Source organism: Osmerus eperlanus, chromosome 15, assembly GCF_963692335.1.
Source record: "Osmerus eperlanus chromosome 15, fOsmEpe2.1, whole genome shotgun sequence".
Taxonomy (NCBI): domain Eukaryota; kingdom Metazoa; phylum Chordata; class Actinopteri; order Osmeriformes; family Osmeridae; genus Osmerus; species Osmerus eperlanus.
Genome location: NC_085032.1, coordinates 6,205,927 through 6,232,936, shown reverse-complemented (window position 1 = coordinate 6,232,936; position 27,010 = coordinate 6,205,927). Strand labels below are relative to the sequence as shown.

The 27,010-nt window shown below is 43.9% G+C and overlaps 4 protein-coding genes across 6 annotated transcripts; 3 read left to right on the top strand and 1 right to left on the bottom strand.

The window, feature by feature from the left end:
* Window positions 1–2,957: 2,957 nt before the first annotated feature.
* Window positions 2,958–6,817, top strand: LOC134035031 (1-phosphatidylinositol phosphodiesterase-like). Its single transcript, XM_062479815.1, has 3 exons — window positions 2,958–2,971; window positions 5,468–5,545; window positions 5,667–6,817. Exons 2-3 carry the CDS (start codon window positions 5,484–5,486, stop codon window positions 6,625–6,627), a joined length of 1,023 nt encoding a protein of 340 aa, XP_062335799.1. The 5' UTR covers window positions 2,958–2,971; window positions 5,468–5,483; the 3' UTR covers window positions 6,628–6,817.
* A 1,430-nt stretch (window positions 6,818–8,247) lies between these two features.
* LOC134034701 (E3 ubiquitin-protein ligase TRIM35-like) lies at window positions 8,248–10,862 on the top strand. Its single transcript, XM_062479241.1, has 6 exons — window positions 8,248–8,851; window positions 9,093–9,188; window positions 9,277–9,507; window positions 9,594–9,616; window positions 9,702–9,820; window positions 10,161–10,862. Exons 1-6 carry the CDS (start codon window positions 8,447–8,449, stop codon window positions 10,700–10,702), a joined length of 1,416 nt encoding a protein of 471 aa, XP_062335225.1. The 5' UTR covers window positions 8,248–8,446; the 3' UTR covers window positions 10,703–10,862.
* A 4,508-nt stretch (window positions 10,863–15,370) lies between these two features.
* On the top strand, window positions 15,371–22,046 carry LOC134034785 (zinc finger C2HC domain-containing protein 1A-like). The gene is made up of 10 exons (XM_062479396.1): window positions 15,371–15,527; window positions 16,149–16,222; window positions 17,291–17,407; window positions 17,920–17,952; window positions 19,853–19,994; window positions 20,231–20,376; window positions 20,555–20,672; window positions 21,402–21,498; window positions 21,582–21,692; window positions 21,880–22,046. Exons 1-10 carry the CDS (start codon window positions 15,512–15,514, stop codon window positions 21,995–21,997), a joined length of 972 nt encoding a protein of 323 aa, XP_062335380.1. The 5' UTR covers window positions 15,371–15,511; the 3' UTR covers window positions 21,998–22,046.
* Window positions 22,047–23,462: 1,416 nt separating this feature from the next.
* LOC134034787 (DEAD-box ATP-dependent RNA helicase rde-12-like) lies at window positions 23,463–26,331 on the bottom strand. 3 transcript variants are annotated; one of them, XM_062479398.1, is made up of 6 exons: window positions 26,123–26,331; window positions 25,683–25,765; window positions 25,276–25,350; window positions 24,720–24,842; window positions 24,573–24,636; window positions 23,463–24,371 (listed from the first exon to the last, which is right to left on the bottom strand). In XM_062479398.1, the coding sequence occupies exons 1-6, from the start codon at window positions 26,148–26,150 to the stop codon at window positions 24,169–24,171; spliced, it is 576 nt and encodes a 191-aa protein (XP_062335382.1). In that variant the 5' UTR covers window positions 26,151–26,331; the 3' UTR covers window positions 23,463–24,168. The 3 variants fall into 3 exon arrangements, 1 of the variants encoding a protein (XP_062335382.1); XR_009932274.1 differs by lacking the exon at window positions 23,463–24,371 and adding an exon at window positions 24,483–24,527 and having other exon boundaries at window positions 25,683–25,825; XR_009932275.1 differs by lacking the exon at window positions 23,463–24,371 and having other exon boundaries at window positions 24,490–24,636; window positions 25,710–25,825.
* Between the last annotated feature and the right edge of the window lie 679 nt (window positions 26,332–27,010).

Genomic DNA, 27,010 nt, shown 5'->3' with positions numbered 1-27,010 from the left:
TGAGACAAAGGATGCAAAATTGAGCTGACACCTGCGCCTAAAAAGGCACGGCTGAGATTTGAACTCAGGATATCCTGTTTATTAGACAGGCTCTTTGACCAACAGAGCCACGGCTCCTTGATTCATCAGCCAAGACGGGCTCAGTATCCGTTTTCTCTTTGAGTAGGTGCTTTGAGGTGGGGTCAACAGCATCTTTGAAAGACACCTTAGAAACGTATGCCCAACATGCAGCAAAGGCTCTCAAGGCACTGAAAAGATTTTCCAGCTTCTTCGAGTCTGATGGCGGTCTAAAAACTGTAACAATAGACGCAGTGGGTCACAACGACCCCGAGACAGCGGGAAGGATAAAGAAATACAGATAAAGCTATACAGACAACGAGGACAGGGTGAGGGTTAAAGCAGCTCACTGCTCCGTACACACACCCTTGCTCCCAGCTTATGAGAAGCACTTGTTATCTTATCTTTTGCAGGAGGCACTGCTCTCCGCAGAGCCTGTGGAGACCTTTCCCCTGCTGCTGCTCAGCTGGGGAAAGTGAGCTGGGTGTGGCTCAGAGAGAGAGAGAGAGAGAGACGCTGCTCACTTGGAGAGAGCGAGCTGGCAGTGGCTCTATATCCTCTGGTTGGAGTGCCCAGGTTATCAGTGGTTCATTTCTCTGTCAAGCCTTACGGACTCACAGAGATGTACAGATTCACAGAGATGTACAGGCTTCTCTCTTTGAAAATTTGTATTTTCTTTATCACCCGCTGCCCAAGCGGGAAGCAGACAGCGTCCATCTCTGCCGGCCGCGTCTACCACGGTTAGGTGGAGTCGCAGAGTTCCACAATGACGATGCTCACGCTGCTTACACAGTGAGGCTCGTTGTAAAACCTCCCTACCTCAGGGCTAGTGCTGACCTTGTGCAGGCAGCCACAGATAAGATTCTGGGCGGAAGGCCAAAAAAAAGTGCATCTTGACTTCTAGCTCAGGTCTCTGCCTGCGAAGGAAGCCTCCAGGTGGCCTTTTCCCTCACTCCTCAGCCTCTGTCACCCAGATCTCAAGCTCAATATCTTGTATCGTTTAGTGGTAATAATAATAAGTCAACAGCTTAACATATGGTTTCCTGACGGAGGAATCCTAATAATACTAACAATAACAACAGGTTTCCTCCTACCGGAGGAATCCTAAATATAGCTGCAGGCAGCAATGGCAGGTTCCTCCTCAACATTGCCAACTATTTCAAAATTGACATGACATATTTGTGTACTAAACATTGTCAAGAGTCTTCATATGAACTTGTGATTTAATCAGAGTAATAGTTTATAACTAAAGGATGTGTAAAGCAATATTTTAGCTTATGGTATTCACCTCTCTGTCACCAACTGTCTCTGGAGGGGGCATCCCTCACCAAATTGCTTTGAGCAGGCCCATGCTTTCTTAAAAGTGTAAGTCTAGTCCTTAGTGTCATTGTGTCAAAAAATGTGATAAAATGACCAAGCTGTGTTTGGTTGATTCAACTTTATAGTTCTGAAGAAGAAGACCTTCCGTTTCTTTTAACAGTAGTATTAGCTGTGGCCAAACTAGCCACTGAATGGCTACTAGGCCACCAGCCTTTACTTCAAGCCAAGGAGTGAGGGTAGGGGCATTGTTTCCAACAAATGACACCCCTGAACTTTTAAATCAGATTTATTGGCCGACTTCAATTGTAAATATCCTATGGCTTCTTCTCCAATTGGGTCTTGATACAATGCCATCTAATATTTTCTGCCCATTCTGCACAATTTTGGGGACTTTCCACACCAGCACCTTTTGCCCAGTTCCTCTATTCTGCCCGACTACACCAGTTACAATCAACAATCGATAGGTTTCCTCCTTACGGAGGAATCCTAATAAGACTAACAAAAACGCAGCTTCGCTGATTGGCCCCAAATTATACTCCTTGCCTTATGTAAACATGAATACCATGGCTTAAATGCTGATACCATAGCACAATAAAAACTGTACTATCATTGTTTTCATTGCAAGTTCATACCATTTTGCAACTAACAAATATCGATATAATTATTATGTAAAAATCCCAATGCACATACTAGCCATAAGGAGGTATCCGATTTTTCCCCTAGTAACCACTGGATCATAGGAACGTCACTTAAAAACCTACAGCCATGGATTGGATGAGATGTGAGCTTCTTGGACACTCTGCTAAGGTCTGTCATCCTAAAAGTAAAGACAGACTATTGTGAATGGAGCAAAGCAGTAACATTACTGGGAAAGCAATAAATATAACTGCCATGTAAATTGTGTTCCACCATAATGTGATAGGAGTGAGGAGTTATCTAAATGCACTCCAGTGGATCTCATCCTACCTGTCGGGAAGATCCTACCAGGTCTCCTGCTCAAACACACCTGATTCAAATGAATGGTTGTTAAACATGCAGGGCAGGGAGGCCCGACACACCTGATTCAAATGAATGGTCGTTATCCAAGCCTGATAACGACCATTCATTTGAATCAGGTGTGTTGGAGCAGTGAAACATCTAAAACATGCAGGGCAGAGAGGCCCGAGGACCAGGATTGGGAACCCCTGATATAAATGATTTAAATGGAACTGTGCTGTGTCAAAGAAAAACTAAGAAGTATCTCTTCATTTGACCTTCATACCATGCACACAGTTGTGTTCTATTGCATAGTTTGTGCCTTCTATATTTTCAGGAACCAACTTCTTCAGGCTGTAAAAGTTATCTGTGATGTATTTAGCAACTGCCAATCTTACAAGGCCAGTTATTATGCATAGTAGGGTTGGTCGATAAGAGCTTTTTTTCCTATCATCAACCGTCACTGTCGTTTTGTCCACCCACTAATTAGTTCGTTCCACCTTATATTTCAATCCTGGCACCACTCGTGCATATTGTGAGAGCAATAAAAAGCTTCACTTGACTTGTCTCATCCCTCTTGGACTCCTTTGTTACTGTTCCAGTTATTTGTGCAAGACAGGTAATGTCACTTTCATTTAATAAGAATCATAAGACATTTCTATTATGTTCTCTTTTTTACTATTCTTGTCCTCAAGAAATTCATAACATTTCAGTATGTGTTTACATTTTATCATAGCAATAATCGTTTTTTTCTATTAGAATGGTTACATCTGGATCTTTATACTGTGTATTCTATTAAATTGACATGGATATCAGTAGATGACTTGGTTTTCCTTTAAAGATTTAACGAAAACGTAACTATTACAAATTGCCAAATAAATTGCATAATAACAACTTTTTCAACATATTGTTTGCTTTGACAATAGTCTAAACTGCTGATCCATCCAAAGTTTTAAAAATCCAAATGATTCTCCTTAAATAAATTGCACTTTCTGGATCTTTGGATCCATGAATGCTCTGGATCTCTATCACTTTCGTGAGCATTTCCAGCAATAATAATAGATGTTAAATGATTTGAACATATTGTTAAAATTGAAAGCAAAGCGTTTCTTTGCAAAAAGACATGAAAATGTTTTCTCTGTAGATATTTTCATTTTTATATAGTGTCATATAGAGGCAAACCAATTTTTTAAAATGGTATTTATTGGATATTTTGACAGCACATTAACAGCACATTTCTATAAATGCACTGGACCAATCACTGGACCAATTTTTTAAATTGTAATTATTGGATTATTTAACAGCACAGGCTGTAAATGCGTCACTGGACAGACCCTGAAAACAGAATGGCCTAGCCTGTAGCCTAGCCTGTAGCCTATACTGTAGGCTAGCCTAGGCCCCGAGGGGTTCACAAAATTCACTGTTTGGTTCGATATGACACAGTCTTAATATTCAACTTTTTTGCTGACACTGACCGCTTGCTCGACTATACAAGAAAGACAATCTGATTGCTATTGTGTGGCTTATCACACTGAGCGTTTTAGATTGACTACCCAATTCAACAGTAGGGAAGAGTTTACTGGAGTTTAAAGGTGCTAAAATTATTCTACTTAATAACAGGTTTATGGGGCATTTGCTTCAAGTAGAGGAGCAAGGAATGGGGGCTTGGACGAGGCAGGCAAAGCGGCCGCCTTTTAAAAGTATGGAAGGCCAATAGTGTATAATGTCTTAAAAACCTGTGTTAACGCAACAAATGATGTGTGAACACATACCATTTGGTTGTGTTAACAAGTATTATTTTTATGCTTTAACGTTAAAGGCCATGCTGCAGGGTTCATTTTCCAACGAATTTGCGCAATTTGCTTGACCCCGTCGGGTCCCGTCGGGTTCGGTCAAAGATCTTCAGCTCTAGTAGTGACCAAGGAGAGGACTAAGAAAACATTTTAGGGATCAATAAGTGGAAGAGTGGAAGAGTGGAAGAGTGTCAGCATCACAAACACCTTAGGGTTCCCTCTGGCCTCACAACAACAACATTCCCAAGTAACAGAATTGGGTGGAGCAAGACAGTCTGGGTTTGGGTTACCCCTGACCCCCTAGGGTTACCCCTGACCCCCTAGGGTTACCCCTGACCCCCTAGCGTTACCCCTGACCCCCTAGCGTTACCCCTGACCCCCTAGGGTTACCCCTGACCCAGTCTGGTTCATGCAGGACACTCTGAGACCTCTGCGCTGTCAGTCAGCACCATTGTCATTTACAGTCCTGACACTCCTACTTTACAGCCAGTGCGCTCTGTCATTGACACAAGATGCTCAGTATTTTCTTCCTGTTGCTTATACCTCCCGAGCATCCACCCTTGGTTCTCTGTACATTCTACCTAAAGGGTAATGTGTGTCGTAGCTCTCTGCCACGGATGTCAAGACTGTCTTAGTTGGGTTCGGCAGAGCCAGTGTGAGCAGAACCATGCCAAGATTAATGTATTTGTATGTGTTTATTTTCTCAGTGTGTATTACATACTGCTGAGTCTCCTGTCTGAACCATAAAACCACATCCTATGGAAACAAAATGTGTTCATTATGAAAGAATACATGAGTCCACAGACATGCAAACTTACAGATAACAACAATACAATAACAATCGAGAGCATAGGTTTGATTTTCACTTTGGTAAGGACATAAAACACAAATGCCGTTTTTTAATGTGATTCATGTAATATAAACATTATGTTCCACTCACTTATTCTGTGCAGTCAGACATTGCTATGTAAGTTAATTACATACATGGTTTGTTTACTATGCAATTCAGTGCCATACTCTGCCACGCGCAAATGCCGCCCCTGAAGTGGACGCTTCTTGCCTTCCTCTAGTGCTCAGTGTGTAAGCTCTGTAGCCGTTTACAGCCTGACTGAAAACCTTTTCCCTCACCAGGAGGGAGGGGTCTGTTTTTATTTGTTGCTTTGCAAGATTATCAAATAAGCCCATAGTATTTTTTTTTACAATAAAATAAGTACAATAAGATGTTATGTTATTAGTGAAAGTGATGAAGTGAAAATAAATCAACACTTACTCATTTGTCACAAGACTAAAAAAGAATGTTGTGTCTTGTGTCTCTTCAACAGTAAGCCCTGGATCACCATGAAAATGAATGGCAGGACATTTCACAGTAAACAGATACTTTGTATTTTCCTCCTGCTCCTGTGAGTATTAAATACTGTAAATGTGATTCATTTGTATTTCTTAACCTCTAAGTCACCTTTTTCACTCACTTTCTGCCACAAAAATGACACCCACTCCTCCATCCCTTATTTTTTTGTCTAGGACATTCTATCATGGATGCTATGGTACAGCAACATACTTCAATGACAGAGAAACACTTGAGGAAGAAAACTTAGAATGGATGACAAACATCAACAACGACATTGAACTTTCTAAACTGTTTATACCTGGCACACATGATTCTTTAGCTCTCTATGGTGGGTTTGCTGTAGAGTGCCAATCATGGAAACTGGAAACTCAGCTTAAGGCAGGTGTTCGGTATTTTGATCTCAGGGTGTGGAATCTTATTAATAGACCAACAAAAATGATGCTTACTCATGGTCCAGTCATACAATTTAAATGGTTGTCTTCAGTATTCCAGGACATGGTAAATTTTTTAAAAGACCATAAATATGAAACTATTTTGATTAGAATAAAGCCTGAAGTGGCATTTACGAAGACTGTAAAGGAAAACACACTGTCCTTGCTCGAAACATTAAATTATAACAGTTATGTATACCCTGACCCTGTGGCGGTTGAAAGCCAGGCTGAATCTCCAAAAATGAAGGACGTGAGAGGCAAAATTGTATTTTTAAAGTTAAAGGATAGATTTGATTTTGGAATACCTTATACCACCACACATGAGTCAGGGGCACACAAAGTCACTGAAATTTCAGATAAATTGAAAATGGTCTTAGAAAACATAAACACCAAAATGACCACAACAGACACTGATGAACAAATTGAAAAGGAACTGGACCTGATACTTTCCTATTCCAGTGGAACTGGCATGGGGAGTTGGAAGCCTTGGTTAACCCCAAAGAAAATTGCTGAGGACATCAATAACCAACTGGCTGAGAACCTAAACGCGTTGTCAAATAAAATTGTCCTTCATGGCATCCTTGCCATGGATTTTCCTGGGCCAGATCTCATCAAAATTGTAATAGATTTCAATAAGCGCCATCTAGTAAACAAACCGGGTACTAGCAATGGTAAAAGGTCACTGAAAAGAGGGCAAGCCTAGAAACCGATCAGTCACAGTGCTAAAAGCTTGCTCGTGCCATTTACAAGGTGTTTTCAAATCACTGATTTGTCATTCCATAAAGATAATGCTGCTTTGCTAATATAATGCTTATAATGCTGAGTGTATGCAGAGGAGCATGTGCCATTCAATAAGTATATTCATCATTTGTTTGATGTAATTTGTAACACTGTCAAATAAACTTAAACAAATGCTTAAACAAGATACTGAACTACTGTCATGCCTCAGTTGGAAGGCCTTGGTCATCCTTAGAAATTGGTCCTCCTTCATTTCAGATCCAGTTCATTAAGTGAGGGTCCTCATAGGGCATATGTAGTGTGACAACCAAAATGACACTCTTTGCTTGACATTGCATATCTTGAGTTTGCATCCCGGACTTGGAAAATGTGCTGCAATTATACTGTAACTGATTATAGCTAATGGTACTGGATGACAATGCATGTTAACAACACCATCAACAAAGTGTCCCAAGAAATAGGTTGTATAATTTGCAGCAAGGCTCACATGCAGGCCAAGGCAGTAGGCCTGCATCATCATGGTCTGTTCTAAATCAGACCTCATTACAAAAAGTCAACCTTTTCCCTTGAAAAGTTAAAATCACGAGGCCAAGAGCCAGAATAAGTGACTAGTCTGAAGTCTCTGTTAGATGTGTACTTTCGCAAAGATGATTGTGTAACACAGAGCCATCAGACAAACCAAGGTACCAGTCTGACCACCAAAGCAAACCAGACGGCCTGGAAAACCACAGTAACGCCTGGGACACACTGGAGAGGCAGCTAAATCCCTCAGAGTGTCGTGGACGTCCATATGGACGGCGTCGCTATGGGGAATCTTCGCATGGACGGACGGCGATGGCAGAGATGTTGAGAGGGTCGTCCCTGATCAGCATGGACGTCCGTTGCTAGGTGGATCCCAGAGCATGGACGGACGGCGATGGCAGGGATCTTTAGAGGTATATATAAAATATATATAAAAATAAGAATAAGAATGAGCAGCGTGAGTGGTCAACATAGTGCAATCGGATACTGAGGTAAGGTGGCTTGTGCATACTGTAATTGCCATTAGATGGACATTAGATATCCTGACCGCAGCAGAGGGGAGTAGCTGGTGTCAGCTTCCCACCTATAGTCAGACTCATCCCCGTCAGAGATGAGCAGGGTGGTGTCGTCCGCAAACTTAAGAAGTTAACAGATGGATGACTGGAGGTGCAGCTGTTGGTGTAGAAGAGCATAGGCTGTGAATAAGCTGTGAGTAATACAGAGTCTCAAGAGTTGGCAAACCATACGTCATCCATACACTCTCAAATACACACACACACATTATATAAGGTTAGTATATATACCCCTCCATCAGAAGAGATCCTCATTTCTGCCTCTGTGAGAAATGTGCTGCCCCTCTGGTCACATTGCTACTAGTGATTTTTTTTCTTTTTCAAGTGCAAGAGATCTCCTGTGACTCAGTATGCAGTTACTGCAATACACACAATACACATGGTCTCCTGAAGCCCCGCCCACTACGTGACTCACCTGTCAGAACACAGGGAGCAGAGTTCAGTGTTTCTCTGCTCACCAACAGGCTCTGAGATTCAACGTTCTGTTCTGAGAGAAAATAAGACTCATTCACAACGCACCCTAAGAAGAGAGATCAATATTGCATTTACACAAAAACAGGCGGAAATACTGTCATTTACAGAGACTTTAACTCACTGTTGACCGAATTTGAGTAAGTTTTAAACACTTTCACCCCAAATTAAACTTCAGACTGCGGGAAGTTCCACAGGACGGTGTGACTGGGTGAGAAAATGGCGTCCAGCTCGTTTCTCCCAGAGGAGGATCTCTCCTGTCCTGTGTGCTGTGACATCTTTAAAGATCCCGTCTTCCTGTCATGTAGCCACAGCTTCTGTAAAGCCTGTCTGCAGGAACACTGGAAACAGAGAGAATCACAGGAATGTCCACTCTGTAGGAGAAGATCTTCCAGACCAGATCCACCATGTAACCTGGTCCTGAAGAACCTGTGTGAGTCCTTCTTACAGGAGAGACGTCAGAGAGCTTCAGCAGGGTCTGAGGTGCTCTGCAGTCTGCACAGTGAGAAACTCAAGCTCTACTGTCTGGATGATAAACAGCCAGTGTGTTTGGTGTATCTGGACTCTAAACCACACTCCAACCACAGATTCAGACCCATTGATGAAGCTGCACAGGATCACAAGGTATGAATAGTAAGAACAAGATGTATGGTTTGTATATATGATATATAAAAAATAAACTTTGTTAGGATCCTTATGTCCTAGATATATGTTTTACTGTATGTGAAGTATCATATTCCATCATTCTGTCAAAACTTTGATTCTCATTCCTTCTACTAGGTTTGGTCAGACAGACACATCTCAGAACCAAGTCAAATTGGAGGATGAAACACTTTTCCTTCAACCACGTTTTGTTTCATTCCAGGAGGAACTCCAGCCTGCTCTGAAGTCCTTACAGGAGAAGCTGAAGGCCTTTAAAAGAGTTAAACAAACCTGTGATCAAACAGCAGAGCACATTGAGGTAAAATAGTTTATTAATCAAATAATAACACAGTTTTGATGTAAAACAAATGTCACCTAAACCTCTGTATGAACCCCCATGTGTCCAGATCCAGACACAGCACACAGAGAGGCAGATTAAGGAGGAGTTTAAGAAGCTTCACCAGTTTCTACAAGAGGAAGAGGAAGCCAGGATAGCTGCACTGAGGAAGGAGGAGAAGCAGAAGAGTCAGATGATGAAGGAGAAGATTGAGGGGCTGAGCAGAGAGATATCAACACTTTCACACACAATCAGAGCCATAGAGGAGGAGCTGAGAGCTGAAGAAATCTCATTCCTGCAGGTCAGGACTGATCTCTCTAAGTTCATATGGAATGGCTGGCTGGGTGTGTTTATGAGTGTCTAACTTCATCTTCTGTATCTCCACAGAACTACAAGGACACAGTGAAAAAGTAAGTGACCTGCCTCCTGTCTCTCTCTTCTCTGTGGTTGTGAACCGAACCCCACAGCAGCTCTGACTCCAGAATGTTCTTCCAGAGCCCAGTCCACTCTGCCGGATCCACAGCTGGTCTCAGGAGCGCTGATAGACGTGGTCAAACACCTGGGCAACCTGACCTTCAGAGTCTGGCAGAAGATGCAGGACATTGTCACATACAGTGAGTTTTTGATCATCTTCATATTCAACATTGTACTTACATTATCCTGCATTACTGATCATGATCTGTCTTATCATGATTATACATGTCCAGAAACAATCCATAACACTACAGTACAGGCTACTGAACATGACCACTGTTACTCAATGTATTGCATCTCACAGCAATACAAGCCTAATATGTTTAATACATTAATATGAGTGCATGTAGAATAACAATGACATCCACATACATGACATGTACAGTAATCATTGCTGGGTTTGTCATGGTGTCAACTCCTGGTGGGTGAGGGTGTAAACATCAAACACTGCATCAACACAAACCTGATCTCTCTCCTCAGCTCCTGTGATTCTGGACCCCAACACTGCCCACCCAGACCTCATCCTGTCTGAGGATCTGACCAGTGTGACACTCAGTCAGGAGAGACAGCAGCTTCCTGACAACCCAGAGAGGTTTGATTATAACATGTTGATCCTGGGCTCTGAGGGTTTTAACTCCGGGACACACAGCTGGGATGTTGAGGTTGGAGACAGTACACACTGGTCACTGGGTGTGTTAACAGAGTCTGTCCAGAGGAAGGGGGGCTTACAGGGTGGATACTGGGGAATCAGGTTCTACCATGGTAAATACACAGCAATATCCTCATCAGGTCTAGACACTGTACTCACAGTGAGACAGAAACTCCAGAGGATCAGAGTACAGCTGGACTGGGACAGAGGAAAGCTGTCATTCTCTGATCCTGATAGAAACACACACCTACACACATTCACACACACCTTCACTGAGAGAGTTTCACCATTCATTTGTAATCGCTGCATTCTCCACCCTCTGAGGATCTTACCAGTGAAGGCCTCTGTAACAGTAGAGCAGCACAGTCATTAGAGCTGGTACCACCTCTATCTATAATGATTTTTGATGAAGGAAAGTAAGGATATCCAGGTTCATGTTTCCATGGAAACTAGGCTTATTGTTTACGCTGGCACCTATCTCCTATTGTTTGAAGTAGCCAAGTCATGATCATCTTAGATCATCTCTTGCACTGTATTATACTGTATGCATTCAGATACTTTTGTTTTCCTTAGGGCATTGTTGCATAACATACAGTAAGGTGTCAAATGTATAAATGAATAAATCAAATACAAGTAATGTGAAATACAGTGAAATGATCTGCTTGTAACATGAATGTGTTTTATCAGTTTTCAATAAAGGTATTTGCCAGTTCAAGTGTTATGGTCAACTTCTTACATTTCAGTTTGAATACCCACTTAACTTGTGCACACTTGGCTTTTAGCGTACTCAATTACTATCCCCAAAATATGATGTGACTCATAATGATTGTAGATGTAATTATACCTTGTGGGTGCTAGTATAAAAAAAGGAATTACTGTGTCATTTGAATGCAATATCTAAATGGGACCACAGGACAAGACAGTGTAGTGGCAATAAATAATCTTCTACATTTCTACAGGTCAACTGAGGAGTGTGAACTGCACCAATACAAAGTTTAAATACACAATTATTGCAGATATAACTAGACTGGAGAAGGTCAGACACAACAGCTAAGTTACATGACGAAGCTGTGATTATTTTGACAGAGAAATAAGCAGAACTTTCTATTTGCTGTTGCTGTTTATTGATGATGATGAAAGTTACACAGCTTGAAGAAGGAGACTTTTCAGAAAGTGATCTTATGGCTCAAACTGTTAGCAATGGCAGTCCACATAGCCCACACACACAACCCAATAAGATCAGGTGAATTAACTCTTCGATTATTTAAAAAAAGACAGCATGTTTAATCTAAATGATCCAACAAGCTATTTGTCCATTAGATCCTTATCAATTCTTGATATTTCTTTTCTGGTCATTCATGATCCAGTCCTCATTGGTAGAAGCAACAGGATAAAGACATATTGTATCAGAACAGTGTAGCAGTATGGGTGTGAACCTCAGTGAGACATGATGGACTCAAACCCTGGGGTAAACTGTAGGCCCTTCAATACAGGAAACATTGAAGAAGGGGACGTCATGTCCGATCACCATTATCTGTCCTCAACTCAATGCTGGAGTAGGATTTGTAGAGATAAAGTCTCAAACCTGGTCAAGTTCCACTTTGCTCTTGTCCCCAACATCCTTGAACGGCTTCTTTGCCTCCTCTCTCTACAGACTCCAGCTAAGTGAATGGACATCAAGTACTCTCATCCTGTTGCTACCGTTCAACATCAGAATTCATCTTTTAGCAAGTCAAGAAGTAAAGAGGGTGAGGAGACGCAACACTGTTGAGACACGTCCCAGCATTGAGGGCAGCATATGCTGTGGTAGCCAAGGTAACCCCTGACAGTTCCTGTTGCTGGGCCAATGGCGGGTCAGAAACCTTTGGGGGATCACGCTATGGGCTGAGAGAGCAGCTGTGGGCGGGGACAGTGTCTGTGGTGGGACAGAGCTTGAGGCCACACATCTCTTCTGTTAGACAGTCAGCTCTCCTCCTCCTTCTCCTCTCCCTTGGCAGACGATTCCTGGCTCTCTTTGCTATGTTCCCTTTCATCCCCTATGAGAAGGGGAGAGAGGGAGATGGATTGTGATAGAGGGAGGAGGGGGAGAGAAAAAGAGAAAGAATGAGAGAGTGAGATAGGGGTGAGGGGAGGTTGGATTGTTAGACATTTTAAATATCTTTATTGGGCAGACAAAACTGCCAGCTACCCAGCAGTTACATCACGACAAACATTTTAGGAGAGAGAAGGGAGAGAGAGAAAGAGAGAGAGTTTAGTGCATTAGTTAAGAATCCGTTATGAACTGAGGTCATTCTTTCTGATGGCAGTGATATGGAGACAGGAAGGGGAGGAGCTCCACAGACATCTGTTTCACTTCATGATGTCACTAGAGAAGAATGACCAACAGCCTTATAGCAGCCTGGTTTTAAGCAATATCTCACTATTCCCTTCTCATGTTTCCTTTTCGCTTTTGCACATATTCATAAACTAGGCCTGATGGCTGTCCTAAATTCTTTTACACACGTTTGATTCCACTTACTTAGGTGTCATTGGCTAATAAAATTCCCCCTATTGTGAATAAAATAATGCCAGGCTACTCCATCCAGCTATTCTCTTCATCCAGTGATGGTCCGTCTCACTGACCTGATTTGCTGATGCTGAGGTCAGCCAGCCCCTGTGATGGGTCGCTGGGTCCCTGTGCCCCAGGGGGTTCTGGGATGTGGTGAATGGCGTTCCTGCGTCCTGTTCGCCGTGAAGCGATGAAGTCATCATACGTCGCCTCCTCCACGTCAGTCATCGCTGACACACCTCACCATAGCACCAGCCTGTCAAACACACACACACACACACACGTGGTGGCACACACACACTTTTGCCAGCACTCATTGTAACAGCCAAACACACACTTGCCAACAACCAGACGATTCAACTACCTCAGTGCTCACTGCTCCCTGATGGGCAGACAAACAGATCAGTATCTGTGTTTGTTATATTCCCAGGTAGATCCTTCATCCCCTAATCATAATCCTATTCCAGGTACCCGGTAACACAAGGGGCAATTTTAAATGATCTGGTTTAATCCTTAATATCCACTGTATATTTACCCATAGACAGAATATAGCACTGTACATACACAACAGAACTGTAGTTAAATAAATCATTAGCCCAAAGCAAACAGAGGTCTTTGTTTTTGACTACAGAACCATGTTGTTAATTAGGAAATCAAACACAAGCAGTAGCTAGAAAACACTGTGGCAAACCTTCTCCTTTGATATAATACCAGAGCATGCTGGGACAAGTGGGTTAAGCTCCACTGCTGACATGATAAAGCCCTATCAAAAGAGGGGTTCTTCCCAGAATGCACTGGGTCGAGCGCTATTTTCGGCCCCTATCATCTCGTCATACTGTCACTCAGCTGTTCTTATGGTGTCAGTGTGACACGGACCACGCCGCCGGCCTCACGCTGAGAAATACACACAAGGTCGTCATACACCGGGGATAACACATGCTGTTTCAATGACATGGCGGACCAGTCAGCGCTCCTTCTATGTTAGTAATTGTGGAAATGGAAGGGCCAAGTATAGGAAAACTTGCTTCAAAGTGTCATCGCGGCAGGTTAAAATTTCCCAAAACAACGATAAGGTCAATTAATAGTGTATTTTCTGTAGGCCTGTTTGAGATATTAAGTAGGCCTAATATGGTGTAGCCTACGTTATAGGCCTAGATTAAATGTGAATTTCATCATGAGAGGTGGCAGGTTTAATGCACACATCTGTAGCTTACTTTGGAATATAGTTTTTAGGCTACATAATTTACGACCACTGGTGGAGCATAACATCAGTGTGTGTGTGTGTGTGTGTGTGTGTGTGTGTGTGTGTGTGTGTGTGTGCGTGTGTGTGTGTGTGTGTGTTAGAGAAACCTTTTCCGCGACAAAGCACATTTGCTTTCCTTTCATGCCATGTGAATCCCAACTCTTATATGTAGCGCAAATACACCTAAACGATTTAATCTTTTCGATCTAGATTAGCCTACATTCATGGAATGTATCGTGCAACGCACTTTTCATAATATTAATTCATGTAATTCAATATCGTATAAAAACATGCCATTATATATGGACTTTTGACCCATAGTAGAGACAAGATGTCTCGAGACAACATGTCTAAAAACTATTCATGTTTTGTCATCCCTTTCTGTATTTGCATCTTTCCCATGGACAAATCACTTCAAAGCCCTATAAAGCTGTTTTAGCAACGAGAAGATTGTTTACAGACCAATCAGTAACAAAACAGTCAATGGACGACTATTTACCGTACCATAGGCCTACAGACGGAGGCTGCAATGAGTTAAGAGCGCACCATTTTTTTGTAGACGACAAAAATACAACCTACAACTGTTTTCTTTCCTGGGAGAAATATAATTGAAATCACCCACCTGTTTAAGTTGAGGAACTCCAAACACCGTCGCGGTGACCCAATAAAAGTAACATGGCACGGGTATTGTGGCTGCCAGCGCTTCACGCTGACACCGCGCATTGTGCAATTTATGACGTTTCCTTGAAATCTCATCTGGGGAGCTGCGTGGTCTAAAATCCATGTCCATAACGTGGACTCCGGTGGATGGAGATTCTCGGATTTGTAGCATAATTTGGAAAAACCAGCATCAACATAGTCTCTTGCTGTGGTGTTTAGGATTGAAGACAGAGCAGCTATTGTGTGTGTGCCATGGGTCAGTGAGCATTCTGAAGAGTGACCTGATTGTTGGAGCTCACAGCCAGAAATCAACACATGCTTGTGTTGTGGTTAGCGACAAGTGAAGAAAGACAGACTCTTTCCTAATGCCACACGTTTTCAATACGGCACTTGGCTGTTCAACGTCTATTCACAAAATCAAGTGTGTGTGTGTTTATTTCATACACATTGAGGCTAATTGTGGTCGTGGTATAACAATATCAGTCTGTTGAGCTATTTTCATGAAATCAAGAATTATACTGTGATCGTATTCATATTGGGCTAAATCATACACTGTATGGGCTAAATACACTTAATAAAGGTTGCATCCCACGCCCCACCTGGCGTTCAAACTAAACAATGCACTCCTTACACACTGGACAGGGACAGCCAATGAAAAGCTCGGATGTTAGCACGTGCAGCGGCTTCCCAGACAAGCCAGTTGCCAGTGGCAGCAGCAGACAAGAAATATAATGGATGAATATGAAGGTAAGATCTTGATCAAAGTATCCGTTTTTCCCCAGGTTTGAGTTTCTGTTTCTCAGGCAAGATTTAATGTATCATGTGTTTTCTAATCTTGCGTCTTTATCTGAGAATGTTTGGAGCTCCTGAACGCTCTTTTCCTCGTCCTCTTTCTTTGGTGTCTGGCAGAATAGGGCGGAGGATGGGGATGAGGTCGGTGTTAGCAGGCTATCTAATGTAGCATTGACCTCTTCTTGAGTGCTTTCAATCACGAATGTTACACCAGGGATGCGATGCGATTTTGATCAGACGTTACGTCAGGCTAACTGCCTCGTCTAGGCCTGTCACAAAATTACATGGCTTTGTGAGAGTTTTCCAGTAAGACTATTTTGGCCAGACAGACTGTCAGACAACTATCGCTAGCTGTGTAGCTAGCTGAGTACTGCAGGTTCTCTGGCTATTAATAGCAGCTGATGTGCGAGTGGTTGAATTAAAACCTGATAATCAGAATAGCATTTTTTAATTCATTGCAAGTTTACAGGTTTTTTTCAAGTCTGTTGAATTCATGACCGTGGTAAAGTAGCTTTTGTTGTTTTATGTTCATTTTGGCTTTGCCGATCTATTCATCCGTTTTATTACATTATATAGACGAAGATGCCCCTCGGGCCGAGGAACTGATTCCGTGTAAAATCTGCGCTCGAAGCTTCTTTCCTAAAGTCCTGGTAAGCGTTTTTATTTATTTTATTTATTAAAACTGCCTTTCCATTATCACAAAGAGACATTTCAACTGCCTCTCATGTTTGGTATCGAAGAATCTTTATGAAACTTCTTGTCCTGTCCATTAAGAAAATTGAACCGCAACGGCTCGAGCTCCTAGAACGCTTTATAGGACCTAGAAAGCAAGACACCAACGTCTTATGGAGTCAGTTGACTTTTTCTGTATTGGCCACTGATTCAATAACACCCATCAGCCACATAATTACACCTTCTTAGATGCAGCAGAGTGAAGCAGTGATTATGATTTAAAGAGCCTTTTCAAAAACGGAGTTAGGCAATGGGAGGGTAATGTGGTCTCTGACAACATGAGATAATGATCCCTATCAGCTAATATCATCTGGAGGAAACACGGTTATGGTGTGTTGCCAAACCACAGCCCACAGAGCACTCCTTTGGTATGGCTTACCAGGAAGCAGGTTAGCAACGCGATAACACACTATCACACACAGTAGTGGATTTGGGGCCTTCACAGTGTGTTACGTAATCACCCTGTGCTTTAATGCGAGCAACCATTCCTGAGATGTGCAACTTCACTATCTCACAGATAAGGCCCTGGTCTTTGGATCCTATACCGACCAACGGCTACTGCCTCTTACACATTCCAGCAAGCGCATGCACACCTACGTGTTACTGTGGTGCATGCCACAGCTCACAAGTTCACACACAAACCAGCTCTTTTGCGTGCGTGTGAATGTGTGTGCACCCCTACACCTCTGGAGTCATCGCCTACGGTCATCACCAGTGGTTCTCAACCCTGGTCCTCAAGTACCTCCTCTGTCCTGCACGTTTTGGATGTTTCCCTGTTCCAACACACCTGATTCAAATGAATGGTCGTTAACAGGCTTCTGCATAACTAGATAACGACTCATTCATTCAGTTGGAGCAGGAAACATCTAATATGTGCAGGACAGGGGGAACTTGAGGACCAGGGTTGAGGACCACTGACCTAGCCTGTGTTGGATAGTAAACCATGCCCTCCCTGTCCTCGCCCAATAATATCTTCCCTCCCGCAGAAAAAGCATACGCCCATCTGCCAGAAAGCGGCAGCCAAGCGGAGGAAGGTGTTTGACTCCAGCAGACAGAGAGCCGAGGGCACCGACATCTCCACGCTTAAACCCATCAAATCAAAGGTGAGAGGGCCCACCTGGGGGTCGTGCTTCTGAAGCCCCAAGGGTGCGTTCACAAATCCTACACCGCAGGAGGTGCGTTTGGGAACGACGTTCGCGCCTCGATTGTTAAGAGTCAGGGATTTTTCGGGGATTGGACTACCTCAACGGCCTCCCGAGACCCACGTCAGCACCAGAGAGATAGGACGTGTTTATCAAATCACCAGGATCACATTAGTTGCCAGGCAAACATTTTCCTAAGGGTGGGGAGGGCTCCTGGGTCCTAGAAAAACTGGAGTTTATTTCCATGTGAATAGGCCTTTATGAGCATGTCAGTGTGCCAGTCATTAAGGTGCCTTAATAACAGTACGACAGACTACAGTCATGCCAGGTTAGCAAGACCTGGATCCAGTTCAAACCATCTGAAGCATCATGAATTATCCATACACTGTTTGTGAATCTCTCCCAACCCACAGAATGTCTGTTGCTCCAAATGATTTGTTGTACAACTTAAACTTCTTTCAATTGTATTTCAGTCACAAAGTTCCTCAACTGCTAGGGCTGATAAAGTAAGTTAACCCCGTCATTCATTTCTTGTTGTATGTGGTAGTATGTCAGGAATGTGTTGTAATAACATGACAGGCCAGGTATTAAGCTAAGGACTTTTGGCATTGATCGTGGCTGTTTCTGGCTTTGACTTTCCCAACACGACTGTGTCTCTGCGTTACGGCAAGTCTGCAGTAGGCTACATTTGGATTGTGAGGGGGCTGTTGCATAACTACAATGGGGTTCATGCAACAAAAGTTACACACTTGTCCCACACCTGTCACAACACCTGTCCCCCCCCACACAAACACACACACACACACACACAATCCCTGTCTACACTTGCGGACATAACACACAAATCCTCCAGATGGAAGTAGGATATTGGCTGGGTCCTATCTGAATGAACTAACCCCCTTGCCGTTGTCTCCCTAACAGAAAATCTTAACTCCCCTTTTTAAAAACCTGCCGTGTTCCGCATGGCCAAGGTAACACCCCACGCTCCCGTGTCTAGACGTGCTAGCCTCTGTGCTTCCAGTGCTTGCTGTGTAGCTCAGCTTGGGCATGGTCGTAGCTCAGTGGTTAGAGGGTTCGACTGCTGATCAAGGGGGTCGCGGGTTCAAATCCCCTCGCTGTACGTCGCTTTGCATCGAAAGCATCTTGCTAAATGAACACATTGTATTCCATCAGATGTAGGTCTCACTGGGTAGGTGAGACACAGCGCATGACACACATTTCAATATCGACTAGAAGGACACAATGCTGGCTGTTGTTTTTGCTTTAACAGCTGTCTACTGTCTGGTCTCTTGGCTCACTTAAATGACAGGGAGGCCAATAGACGCTGACTATAAGATAACTAGCAATCTCACTATGCTCCCAAGTGGTAGAAGGGGATAAAAAAAAAAAGCTAGAATGCCTGAATTAGTCTTAACATTTGAATCACCTCCATTAACCCCTTGTTCACCAAAATAGTTTTTTTAGTGCTGTTCTTTAGGAAAGAAGAGTTTGGTTTCTTGGTTGAGAGGTGTCAGAGATGGCCTGCTCAGGAACACGGGCCCTGTTGACATTCTGTAGTCAGAGACGATCACGCCACCGGACACGGCCGGAGGTGACATCACTGGCGTGTCACGTGACCTAGCACACCCAGTCCCTGGTCTGCATGTGTCAGGCTGAGTCAGAGTCAGGGACAGGGCTGCTCTCCACTTCCTATGTTCATGACCCTGAATGTCTCGCATGAAATACATGCTGACCGTAGAAGCAGACAAGCTTATCTCCTGGAGATCTGATGAGGGTTGGAAAGGTCTAATCCAGATGGTGGATCAATATCCATATCTTTAGATATCTTTATTTCCTTAGATTTCAAGATTTCCGGTTGCTTACATTGTTCTTGTAGCCTTATCTCCAGGAGTTCTGATGGGGTTGGATGGGTCTGAGTGGGATGCTAGGCAACTAGGCATGCTTATCTCCTGTAACTCTGACACGGTTGGATAGGTCTAATCCAGATGGTGGAACACCATCGATCTGCCGAGGCAGATAGAGGTATGTGTGTCTAATGATGATCGGATTCGTAGAGAGTTGAAAAGGTCAAGGGCTAAGACTGGACACTTTTTTTGGTTTGAATAAAACATGAATGAAGTGGGAATACTACGAAAGGAATGAAAACGATCCTTAGCAGGACTAGAGTTTCCTTAGAAGTAGCTGTAACCAAGTACCAGTTCACATGCAAATTAACAAGAGTTATTGGCAACAAAATACTTCATTTACAGACTTTTATCCTTTACAACAGTCAAGGATAAAAAAACAAAAACAAAAAAAACAAACGCTAATATAAATCCATAATAATACAAGTGATGGATACACTTGAGGCGTGAGCCGTACTGCGTCGAGGCGTCGCCTGACGCGGCTGTGTCCTCGCCGTTCCAGGCCGATCCTCCCAAGAAGCCGTCCAACTGGCGCAGGAAGCACGAGGACTTCATCGCCACCATCCGAGCCGCCAAGGGCCTCACCCAGGTGCTGAAGGAGGGCGGGCCCCTGCCCCCGCCCCCGCCCCCCTCCTACGACCCAGGTAACTGCCCCTCCCCCGCCCCCCTCCTACCACCCAGGTAACTTCCCCGCCCCCCTCCTACGACCCAGGTAACTGCCCCACCCACTTCCTTACCCCTGACCACCGAAATAACCACGGTTCCTGCCCTTGGCCCCCTCCCCTCTCCTGCCACTGAGGTCAACTTCATTGATATTTCCCGAGTAGATGTCAACCCTTTTTTGGCACCTGTGTGACCATGACCCTCGCTGTGTCTCCAGATTATATCCAGTGCCCGCACTGTGGCAGAAGGTTCAGTGAGAACGCAGCAGACAGACACATCAAGTTCTGCAAGGAGCAAGCTGCCCGCATCGCCACCAAGAGCAAGTCAGCCGGGGAGCCCAAGAAACCAGCCACACGCACGCAGGTAGCAGCCAGCCTGTCGTTCAGTCTGCCAGACAGACAGTCAGTCTTCCAGCCAGTTAGCAAGCTCATGGAGGAATGCTGTATGGTGATATATTAAAAGATGTTTGTGCTGGTCTGGAACATGGAACACAAATTATATGAATAATTTCTCATGGATAATGTGTGTGTGTGGCTGGCAGTACAAGCCTCCTGCTGCGAAGAAGGTCACCTCTCCTGCTGTGTCTGTGTCTGCAGTCTCCAACTCTCCCTCCTCTTCATCGCGCCTACCTCAGAGGTCTGCCTCTGGTCTGCCTTCTGGTAGGACGACAACTGCATGCTGCAACAGACACGAACATACACAGCCACCTACTACCACCCCCCCTATCTCTCTTTTCGCCATCATTCTATCTTTTTTTTTTCTATTTCTTTCCCTCCTGTTTGTCGGTGCGTTTCTCTGTGGGGCTCTTCCTGTCTCTCTCCCTCTCTCTCTCTGTCTGAGATTAGACTGTGACCCTGAGGGTACTGCTGTTTATCTCTGTTCAGCCCAGCAGCCTCTCAAAGAACACTGGCGGTCTGTCCTTACACAGCAGAAAACACACGCGCGCACACACACACACACACACACCAGTGTTCTGTATATACATCATATACTACATTCTGTACTGTACCGTAAGATCCAAAGGTCTTAGGCCACGTTGAACATTTTATGGGGGAATTGAAGACTGAGAGGAAGCTCTTTGGAACGCTGTCAGACCGGCCGGGTAAACACGGTTCATCGGGTTTCGCACAAACTTGTGAAGTCCGTGCATGCCGTCATGAAAGCAGCGAAAAAGGGGGACGTACCAAATACTGAAGCCATTCTGAGATTTGTGTAGGCTATTCGTTTCTCAAAGATTCTACTTTTCACTCTAAATTGTTAAGCTGGATAGAAAATGTCTGATCCGGACGGCTGGTCCTGGCTGACCAGCCGTCTCAAACCTTTGGTCCTGACTGTACTGTATGTTGTTTCACCTCTCTCTCTTTCTCTTTCTCTCTCTTTCTGTCCAGGGATTCCATCCAGTAAGGTCCCCTCTGCTGTATTAGGGAGGAGTATCTCCTCAGGATACACCACCCCTCCCTCGGGCCTGACCAGTCCTCCATCAGGGTCAGCATCACACACACACATATATATAAATGTATATACCCATGACTCAGTATGTAGACTAATGGAGTGTGTCTCCTGGGCAGGGCTGGAGGCAAGGCCCGGCCTGTAGGCTCCTACGGCCCAGGGAGGAACGCCCAGTCTGGAGCAGGGCTCAACAAGAGGAAAGTCTACAACGCTGACCACTACAACTCCAGGTTCCACACACACACACACACTTTAGATCAGCACCTCTCTCATATCTTCTATTCTAGCATTCGTGTCATTCGATTTCAATCCACTCCTTCAGTTTCTTATATTCCTTATATTGTCGGGTTTGTCTGGCACGCTGACCCCTAGTGGACGGTTTGGGTAACGCTCGTTCCTCTGTGTCCGCTCCCTCAGGAACGAGGCGGACAACGGCGGAACGCAGACCAAGTTCTGTCACGAGTGTGGAACCAAGTACCCCGTGGAGCTCGCCAAGTTCTGCTGCGAGTGCGGAGTCAGGAGGATGTGCATCTGACGGGTGCGAAAGGAGACGGGAGGAGAGAAGGTCAAGAAGGAACAAGGGAGGAGGAGGAGGAGGGTGAAGATAAAGAGAGCAGAGCTTTTAGGAGAAGACATGGAGATGAAACCAAACGGAAATAGAAATGTCACTATAACCACGACTGCTTGGAATACCAGTGTGCACTCTCACTGAAAGCCCTGATTCGACACTCCCTGTCCTCCATTCCATCCTGTTTTATTCCTCAAACACACACACAACGTGTCATTATTAAAGTGCAATATACAGTCATTAACTACTGATAAAACTCATTAAAAAAGGAGAGTTGATTTCCAGTAAAGCTATTTAGCAAAGGATACATATCTTTTCTCGGCAAATGAATTGGATGCGTTACTGCTTATGCAACAAGTCAAGTTTTTATATAATGCCTTCTCAGACCGAGCAAGGCTTCCGACGTAGCATGATTCAAGTCCTCAATCCTCACACTTTATATTAGAAGAAAACAATTCCTTTTTTCCAAACTGAATTTCACAGAATTTCCTTTTTTTCCAATCAAAGTATCGTTTGTTCTTTCTGTTTGCGATTTTGTTAAACCCCCCCTACAGGATGTGTATATATATATGTGTACACTGTATATTACTACTTTTGTTCTGTTTGTGGAGTGTTTATTCCGCTCAGTATTGAATGGAAAGCCTGTGCTGTGAGGTGACTCACACACCTTCAACCCAGACCGGACACGCCAGGGTCCACGACTTCAGCTTGTGGATGAAAGCTGCATCCAGTCTGCAAGCATTTGTCCCAGATCCAGATGAAAGGTCCTCAAGCCATTCCGCTTTAGATTGTTTGTTTTTAAAAACAGCGAGGAATAAAAGAAAGACAAATACAATGACAGTAGCAAGAGTTGTGTATTAAAAGCAGGAAATACTCCATGGCATCCATTGTAAGGCTTTTACAATATCTCCAATGCAACTTGTTTCACTTAGTCCTGTAACACAATCACTAAAGAAAGCAGCCTTCAATCTCCACTGGGTATTGTAAGAATCTGTAACTGATGGTTAATGGCCTTCCAATCACCATGACAATTTCACAATGGATACTTTCGACAGCATATCCATTTGATAACGAACTTCAAACATGTTTGAGATTATCCCTGATGAGGCTTAGCTCAGCCAATACTGGACACACCCTTTGTTCTCCTGTGAAGGACATTGACTGTAGACACCCGAACATGGACATTAATTTAATTCCATGTAAGGTATGTCCACCATCAACACAAATGTTAAGAATCTATGGAATTGTGGTTGCTTTCTCATTGTTCATTGCATTATGCAACTTTGCACAATATGTCCATAGTTTAGAAGTACATTCATTTTTTTACTTATTTATCTGACGCTTTTCTCCAAAGCAATGTACAAAAAGTGCATGTATAAAGTAGAGCAGACGATCAATGATCAGAAGTGCATAGTTCTACAGAATTGTGGTGGTCAGGAATGGTCTGTTTTTACAAGACAAATCCCCAAATAACCACATCTCAGCTTACAGCCGTGTTGGAAAAAAAAAAAAAACTACACAAACACTTGGAATGTGTCCCTGGGGGGCCCTAATATGGCTGCCAACAACATCTCCACTGCTTGGAGGAAGGGCAGCATGGATGGGAAAAATGTGAAGAACAAACTTCTTTGGTGGTTGTGTGTGTTCTTGGTGTCACTGCTCCCTGCATGTGTATGTCATACTACGAGATAAAAAATATTCTAATAACAAAAACTCAATTCCTCTTTTTCAGTTATACAATGGCATCTCGATTAAAGTAGTGCTTAGTAAAGTGCTGTGCCAAGTACAGAGCAACAGAAACAACATTTGGAGTGCAACATTAACTAATCATTAGTGCAGCTTCCTGCCAGACAGTGTAACATCAAGATCACAAACACAAAGTGCAAGGAAGGAACAAAGTCGTAAATATCACAGAAAGTGATGGTCTGCCAAGTGCTTCTTTGGGTCCGTTTTGGCCGAGCAGAAAAATAAGATGGCAGAGGTGAAGCGTGAAGTGGAGATTCTTGAGAACACAACCGGAGGGCCGTAGGGACGGACAGAGGTGTGTCGTTGACCGCTGTGGAGCACGGAATAAGAAGCACCGCCGCATGGTGGCAGTGCGAGGAGGTACCACCACTGGTAGCACCTGCTGCTACTTCCTATGTCCCCGGTCCGTGTCCGCTAGCCAGGGCCTGGTAACAGAGTTTCAGCCCTTCCAGGGCGAGTTTCAGTCTGCACAGCTGCCTGGTGTCTCTGTGTCCCCCTCCTCGCCCCGCTCCTCCTGGGCCTCCTCGCTGTCCACGCTCTCCTCGCCCCGCTCCTCCTTCACCTCGCTGTCCAGCCTCTCCTCTCCCTGCTCCTCCTTCACCTCGCTGTCCAGCCTCTCCTCTCCCTGCTCCTCCTTCACCTCGCTGTCCAGCCTCTCCTCTCCCTGCTCCTCCTTCACCTCGCTGTCCAGCCTCTCCTCTCCCTGCTCCTCCTTCACCTCGCTGTCCAGCCTCTCCTCTCCCTGCTCCTCCTTCACCTCGCTGTTCAGCCTTTCCTCTCCCTGGTCGTCCTCCACCTCCTCCTGATCCCGATCCTCTCTCTCCCCCTGCCGGACCTTCTCGCTCCTTCCCTCTCTGCCTCTGGCAAATGACACAGAGCTGAATCAAAAACACCCGCCAAAAAGATATATATACCAGAACCGTGCTTCTGAATCTCACTGTACCTGTTTAGAAGGACATGGACAGTCCAGAGATGTCAGGATCTCCTTTGTTAGATGCTTGGCTCTGGGCACACTGCTCAGCTTGAAGTGTCTTCTGCATACCATGTTTATAATGGATAGACTCTCCTACAGAGAGAGGTAAATATCCACGAAACAGAAATGAACTTTGGTTTTTATTACTTTTTATTGCTTGGTATTGCCGAGCTGATTTCACGGGTATGGGGTTAACTTAGCTTGTGATATTTGCGTCGACGATACATTGTTTCTGACTGTCTATTTCTCTTATCTACTCTGATCAGAAATTAAGACTGGGTAGTTGGCATATACGAAGAAGACAGACATACTGTAAGGCTTTGCTTTATCCTACAGTAGAACAGGCTTTCCCAATCCTGGTCCTAGTGAAACCCTGCCCTACAGATTCTAGATGTTTCCCTATTCAAACTCACCTGGTTCAAATTAATGGGTTGTTACCAAACTCAGCAGAAGCCTTGATAACTAAAGGACATGCAGGACAGGTGGGCAAGAGGCAATGAATATGTAGATGAACGCCAATACTTACTCCATTTTCCTCACAGACTGGTTTGTCGGTTTCCCCGCACACTGTGCTGTTGAGTCTGCTACTGACCTCGCTTTCCTGGGGATACAGAGTTAAAATGAGTTAGCAAATGTATTGGCAAATCAGTGAAAACATAATTTTCCCCGTCTGGTAGCTTGGAATTCATGACCAGCTCGTTGGAGTAGGGTTGATGCTGTCCATGCAGAATCATCTGTTTCTAACACAGGTCGTGTATATCTACAGGGTGATAGTCTGTGATGCGACTTTGAGCTGTGACACAAATTGGTCTCACATACCAGTCAAGTCCCCCTGTTAATATATGTCCTGTAATATTTAGCTTCAGCTATGCGTTTATTAACTGAGATGTGAAACGAATGCAATGTATGGCAGTTGAGGAGTCTACTACGTACAGTGTCTACCAGCAGAGGTAAGATTACCATTGCGTAGTCCTCTGCAGCTGTTTTCACCGGGGCGTACCTCTCACATGGAGAAACTATCGGCAGATATGCAACATGAAAACACAGAGAGAAAAGAAGTAGACTCCAAAAAGAAGCTACGTGCGTAAGAAAGAAGGATAAGGGAAGAGAGAGAACAATAGAGAATGCAGTTGGGGTTAATTGTGAAATGTATGGGTTATAGGCCTATGCTGGTCTATAACCGTTTTCTGGGAAACCAAGTAATTTTTATTTAATTGTCAGAAAAGGATGATGCGAAGTAGTCTAGCACCAGTTTACATTTCTGTTTTACAGTTGGGCTGGACTAGAGTTAACAGTCCAGCATGTTCAAGTCTAAATATGTGATAGGCTACGTTGTACAAACTTGTGCAATTCGTGTCAAATGTAGGCCTTACCATTTGTCATTCTTGATTTACGAATCATTTAGACCATACGATAAAGGTGCCATCTATCCTATATCTTCCACGTTTGTCCAGTTGCAGGAATTTCGCCTGCAGAGTAGATCGTGTTTAGACATAATTCGCCCTTCTCAAACCTACTTATGGAGAGATTTCCAGCGATTTGACAGCAGCAACTTCCGTCGTTTAATTCCAGTTTCTTTCAATTGGAGCTTTCACTTTGTGTTGAAACACTTGCGGCGCAAGTAGACTACCCCTGCTGAGTGGGCGAGGCTCAACTTGGGTTAAGTCAAAAGTTTGATTGATTACTCGAAGGCACCACCAGGCGGCGGAAGCCATAGCCTAAATCAAACTTTTGATTTTCTAAAACCTTATCAAGTAGCAACTAGAGAGGGTACAATTTCTGGGGAAATTGTAGGGTGTGCTTGCTCGCGTCGGTTGCACAGGGGTCCGTTTTTGAATGACATTTTTACAACTGATATATCTGTATATTTTATATTAAAATGCATACTTATTATTTATAAACATTACATAGATTTAAAAGCATTTTTTTGTGCTGCTCATTTACAACTGAAAATACGAGTGAAGTGTAGAATTAAATATGATGTCTTCTCATTTCCCCTGCAAGAGGTAGCCTCATAGCTGAATCAAAACGAATAAATTTGGCAGACCGGTGTAAAAATGGACCTAATCTCTATGATTCATTCATTAATAAAGAACCCCCTTTGAAGATTATTCTACGACGTTACCGGCAGTAGAAGATGGAATCGCGATTCAAACAGTACCATCTGCTAACTGAAAATATGCCGCCAAAAACGTAAATAAGCTTGACATTTATTTAGTGGAAAATCGCTCATTCATAAAAAGCTCACTGGTAGCGATCAT

Coding starts and splice junctions, on each gene's coding strand:
- LOC134035031 (XM_062479815.1), top strand. CDS start 5,484: ATGAAAATGAATGGCAGGACATTTCACAGTAAACAGATACTTTGTATT. Junction 5,546..5,666: donor TGTATTTTCCTCCTGCTCCT/GTGAGTATTAAA, acceptor TTTTTTGTCTAG/GACATTCTATCATGGATGCT.
- LOC134034787 (XM_062479398.1), bottom strand. CDS start 26,150: ATGATTCGTAAATCAAGAATGACAAATG. Junction 25,766..26,122: donor TAAATCAAGAATGACAAATG/GTAAGGCCTACA, acceptor ATCTGCCGATAG/TTTCTCCATGTGAGAGGTAC. Junction 24,372..24,572: donor AGGATCGGGATCAGGAGGAG/GTGGAGGACGAC, acceptor AGCGAGGTGAAG/GAGGAGCAGGGAGAGGAGAG.
- LOC134034701 (XM_062479241.1), top strand. CDS start 8,447: ATGGCGTCCAGCTCGTTTCTCCCAGAGGAGGATCTCTCCTGTCCTGTG. Junction 8,852..9,092: donor AAGCTGCACAGGATCACAAG/GTATGAATAGTA, acceptor GTTTCATTCCAG/GAGGAACTCCAGCCTGCTCT. Junction 9,617..9,701: donor TACAAGGACACAGTGAAAAA/GTAAGTGACCTG, acceptor ATGTTCTTCCAG/AGCCCAGTCCACTCTGCCGG.
- LOC134034785 (XM_062479396.1), top strand. Junction 20,377..20,554: donor AACCAGCCACACGCACGCAG/GTAGCAGCCAGC, acceptor TGTGGCTGGCAG/TACAAGCCTCCTGCTGCGAA. Junction 20,673..21,401: donor TGCCTCTGGTCTGCCTTCTG/GTAGGACGACAA, acceptor CTTTCTGTCCAG/GGATTCCATCCAGTAAGGTC.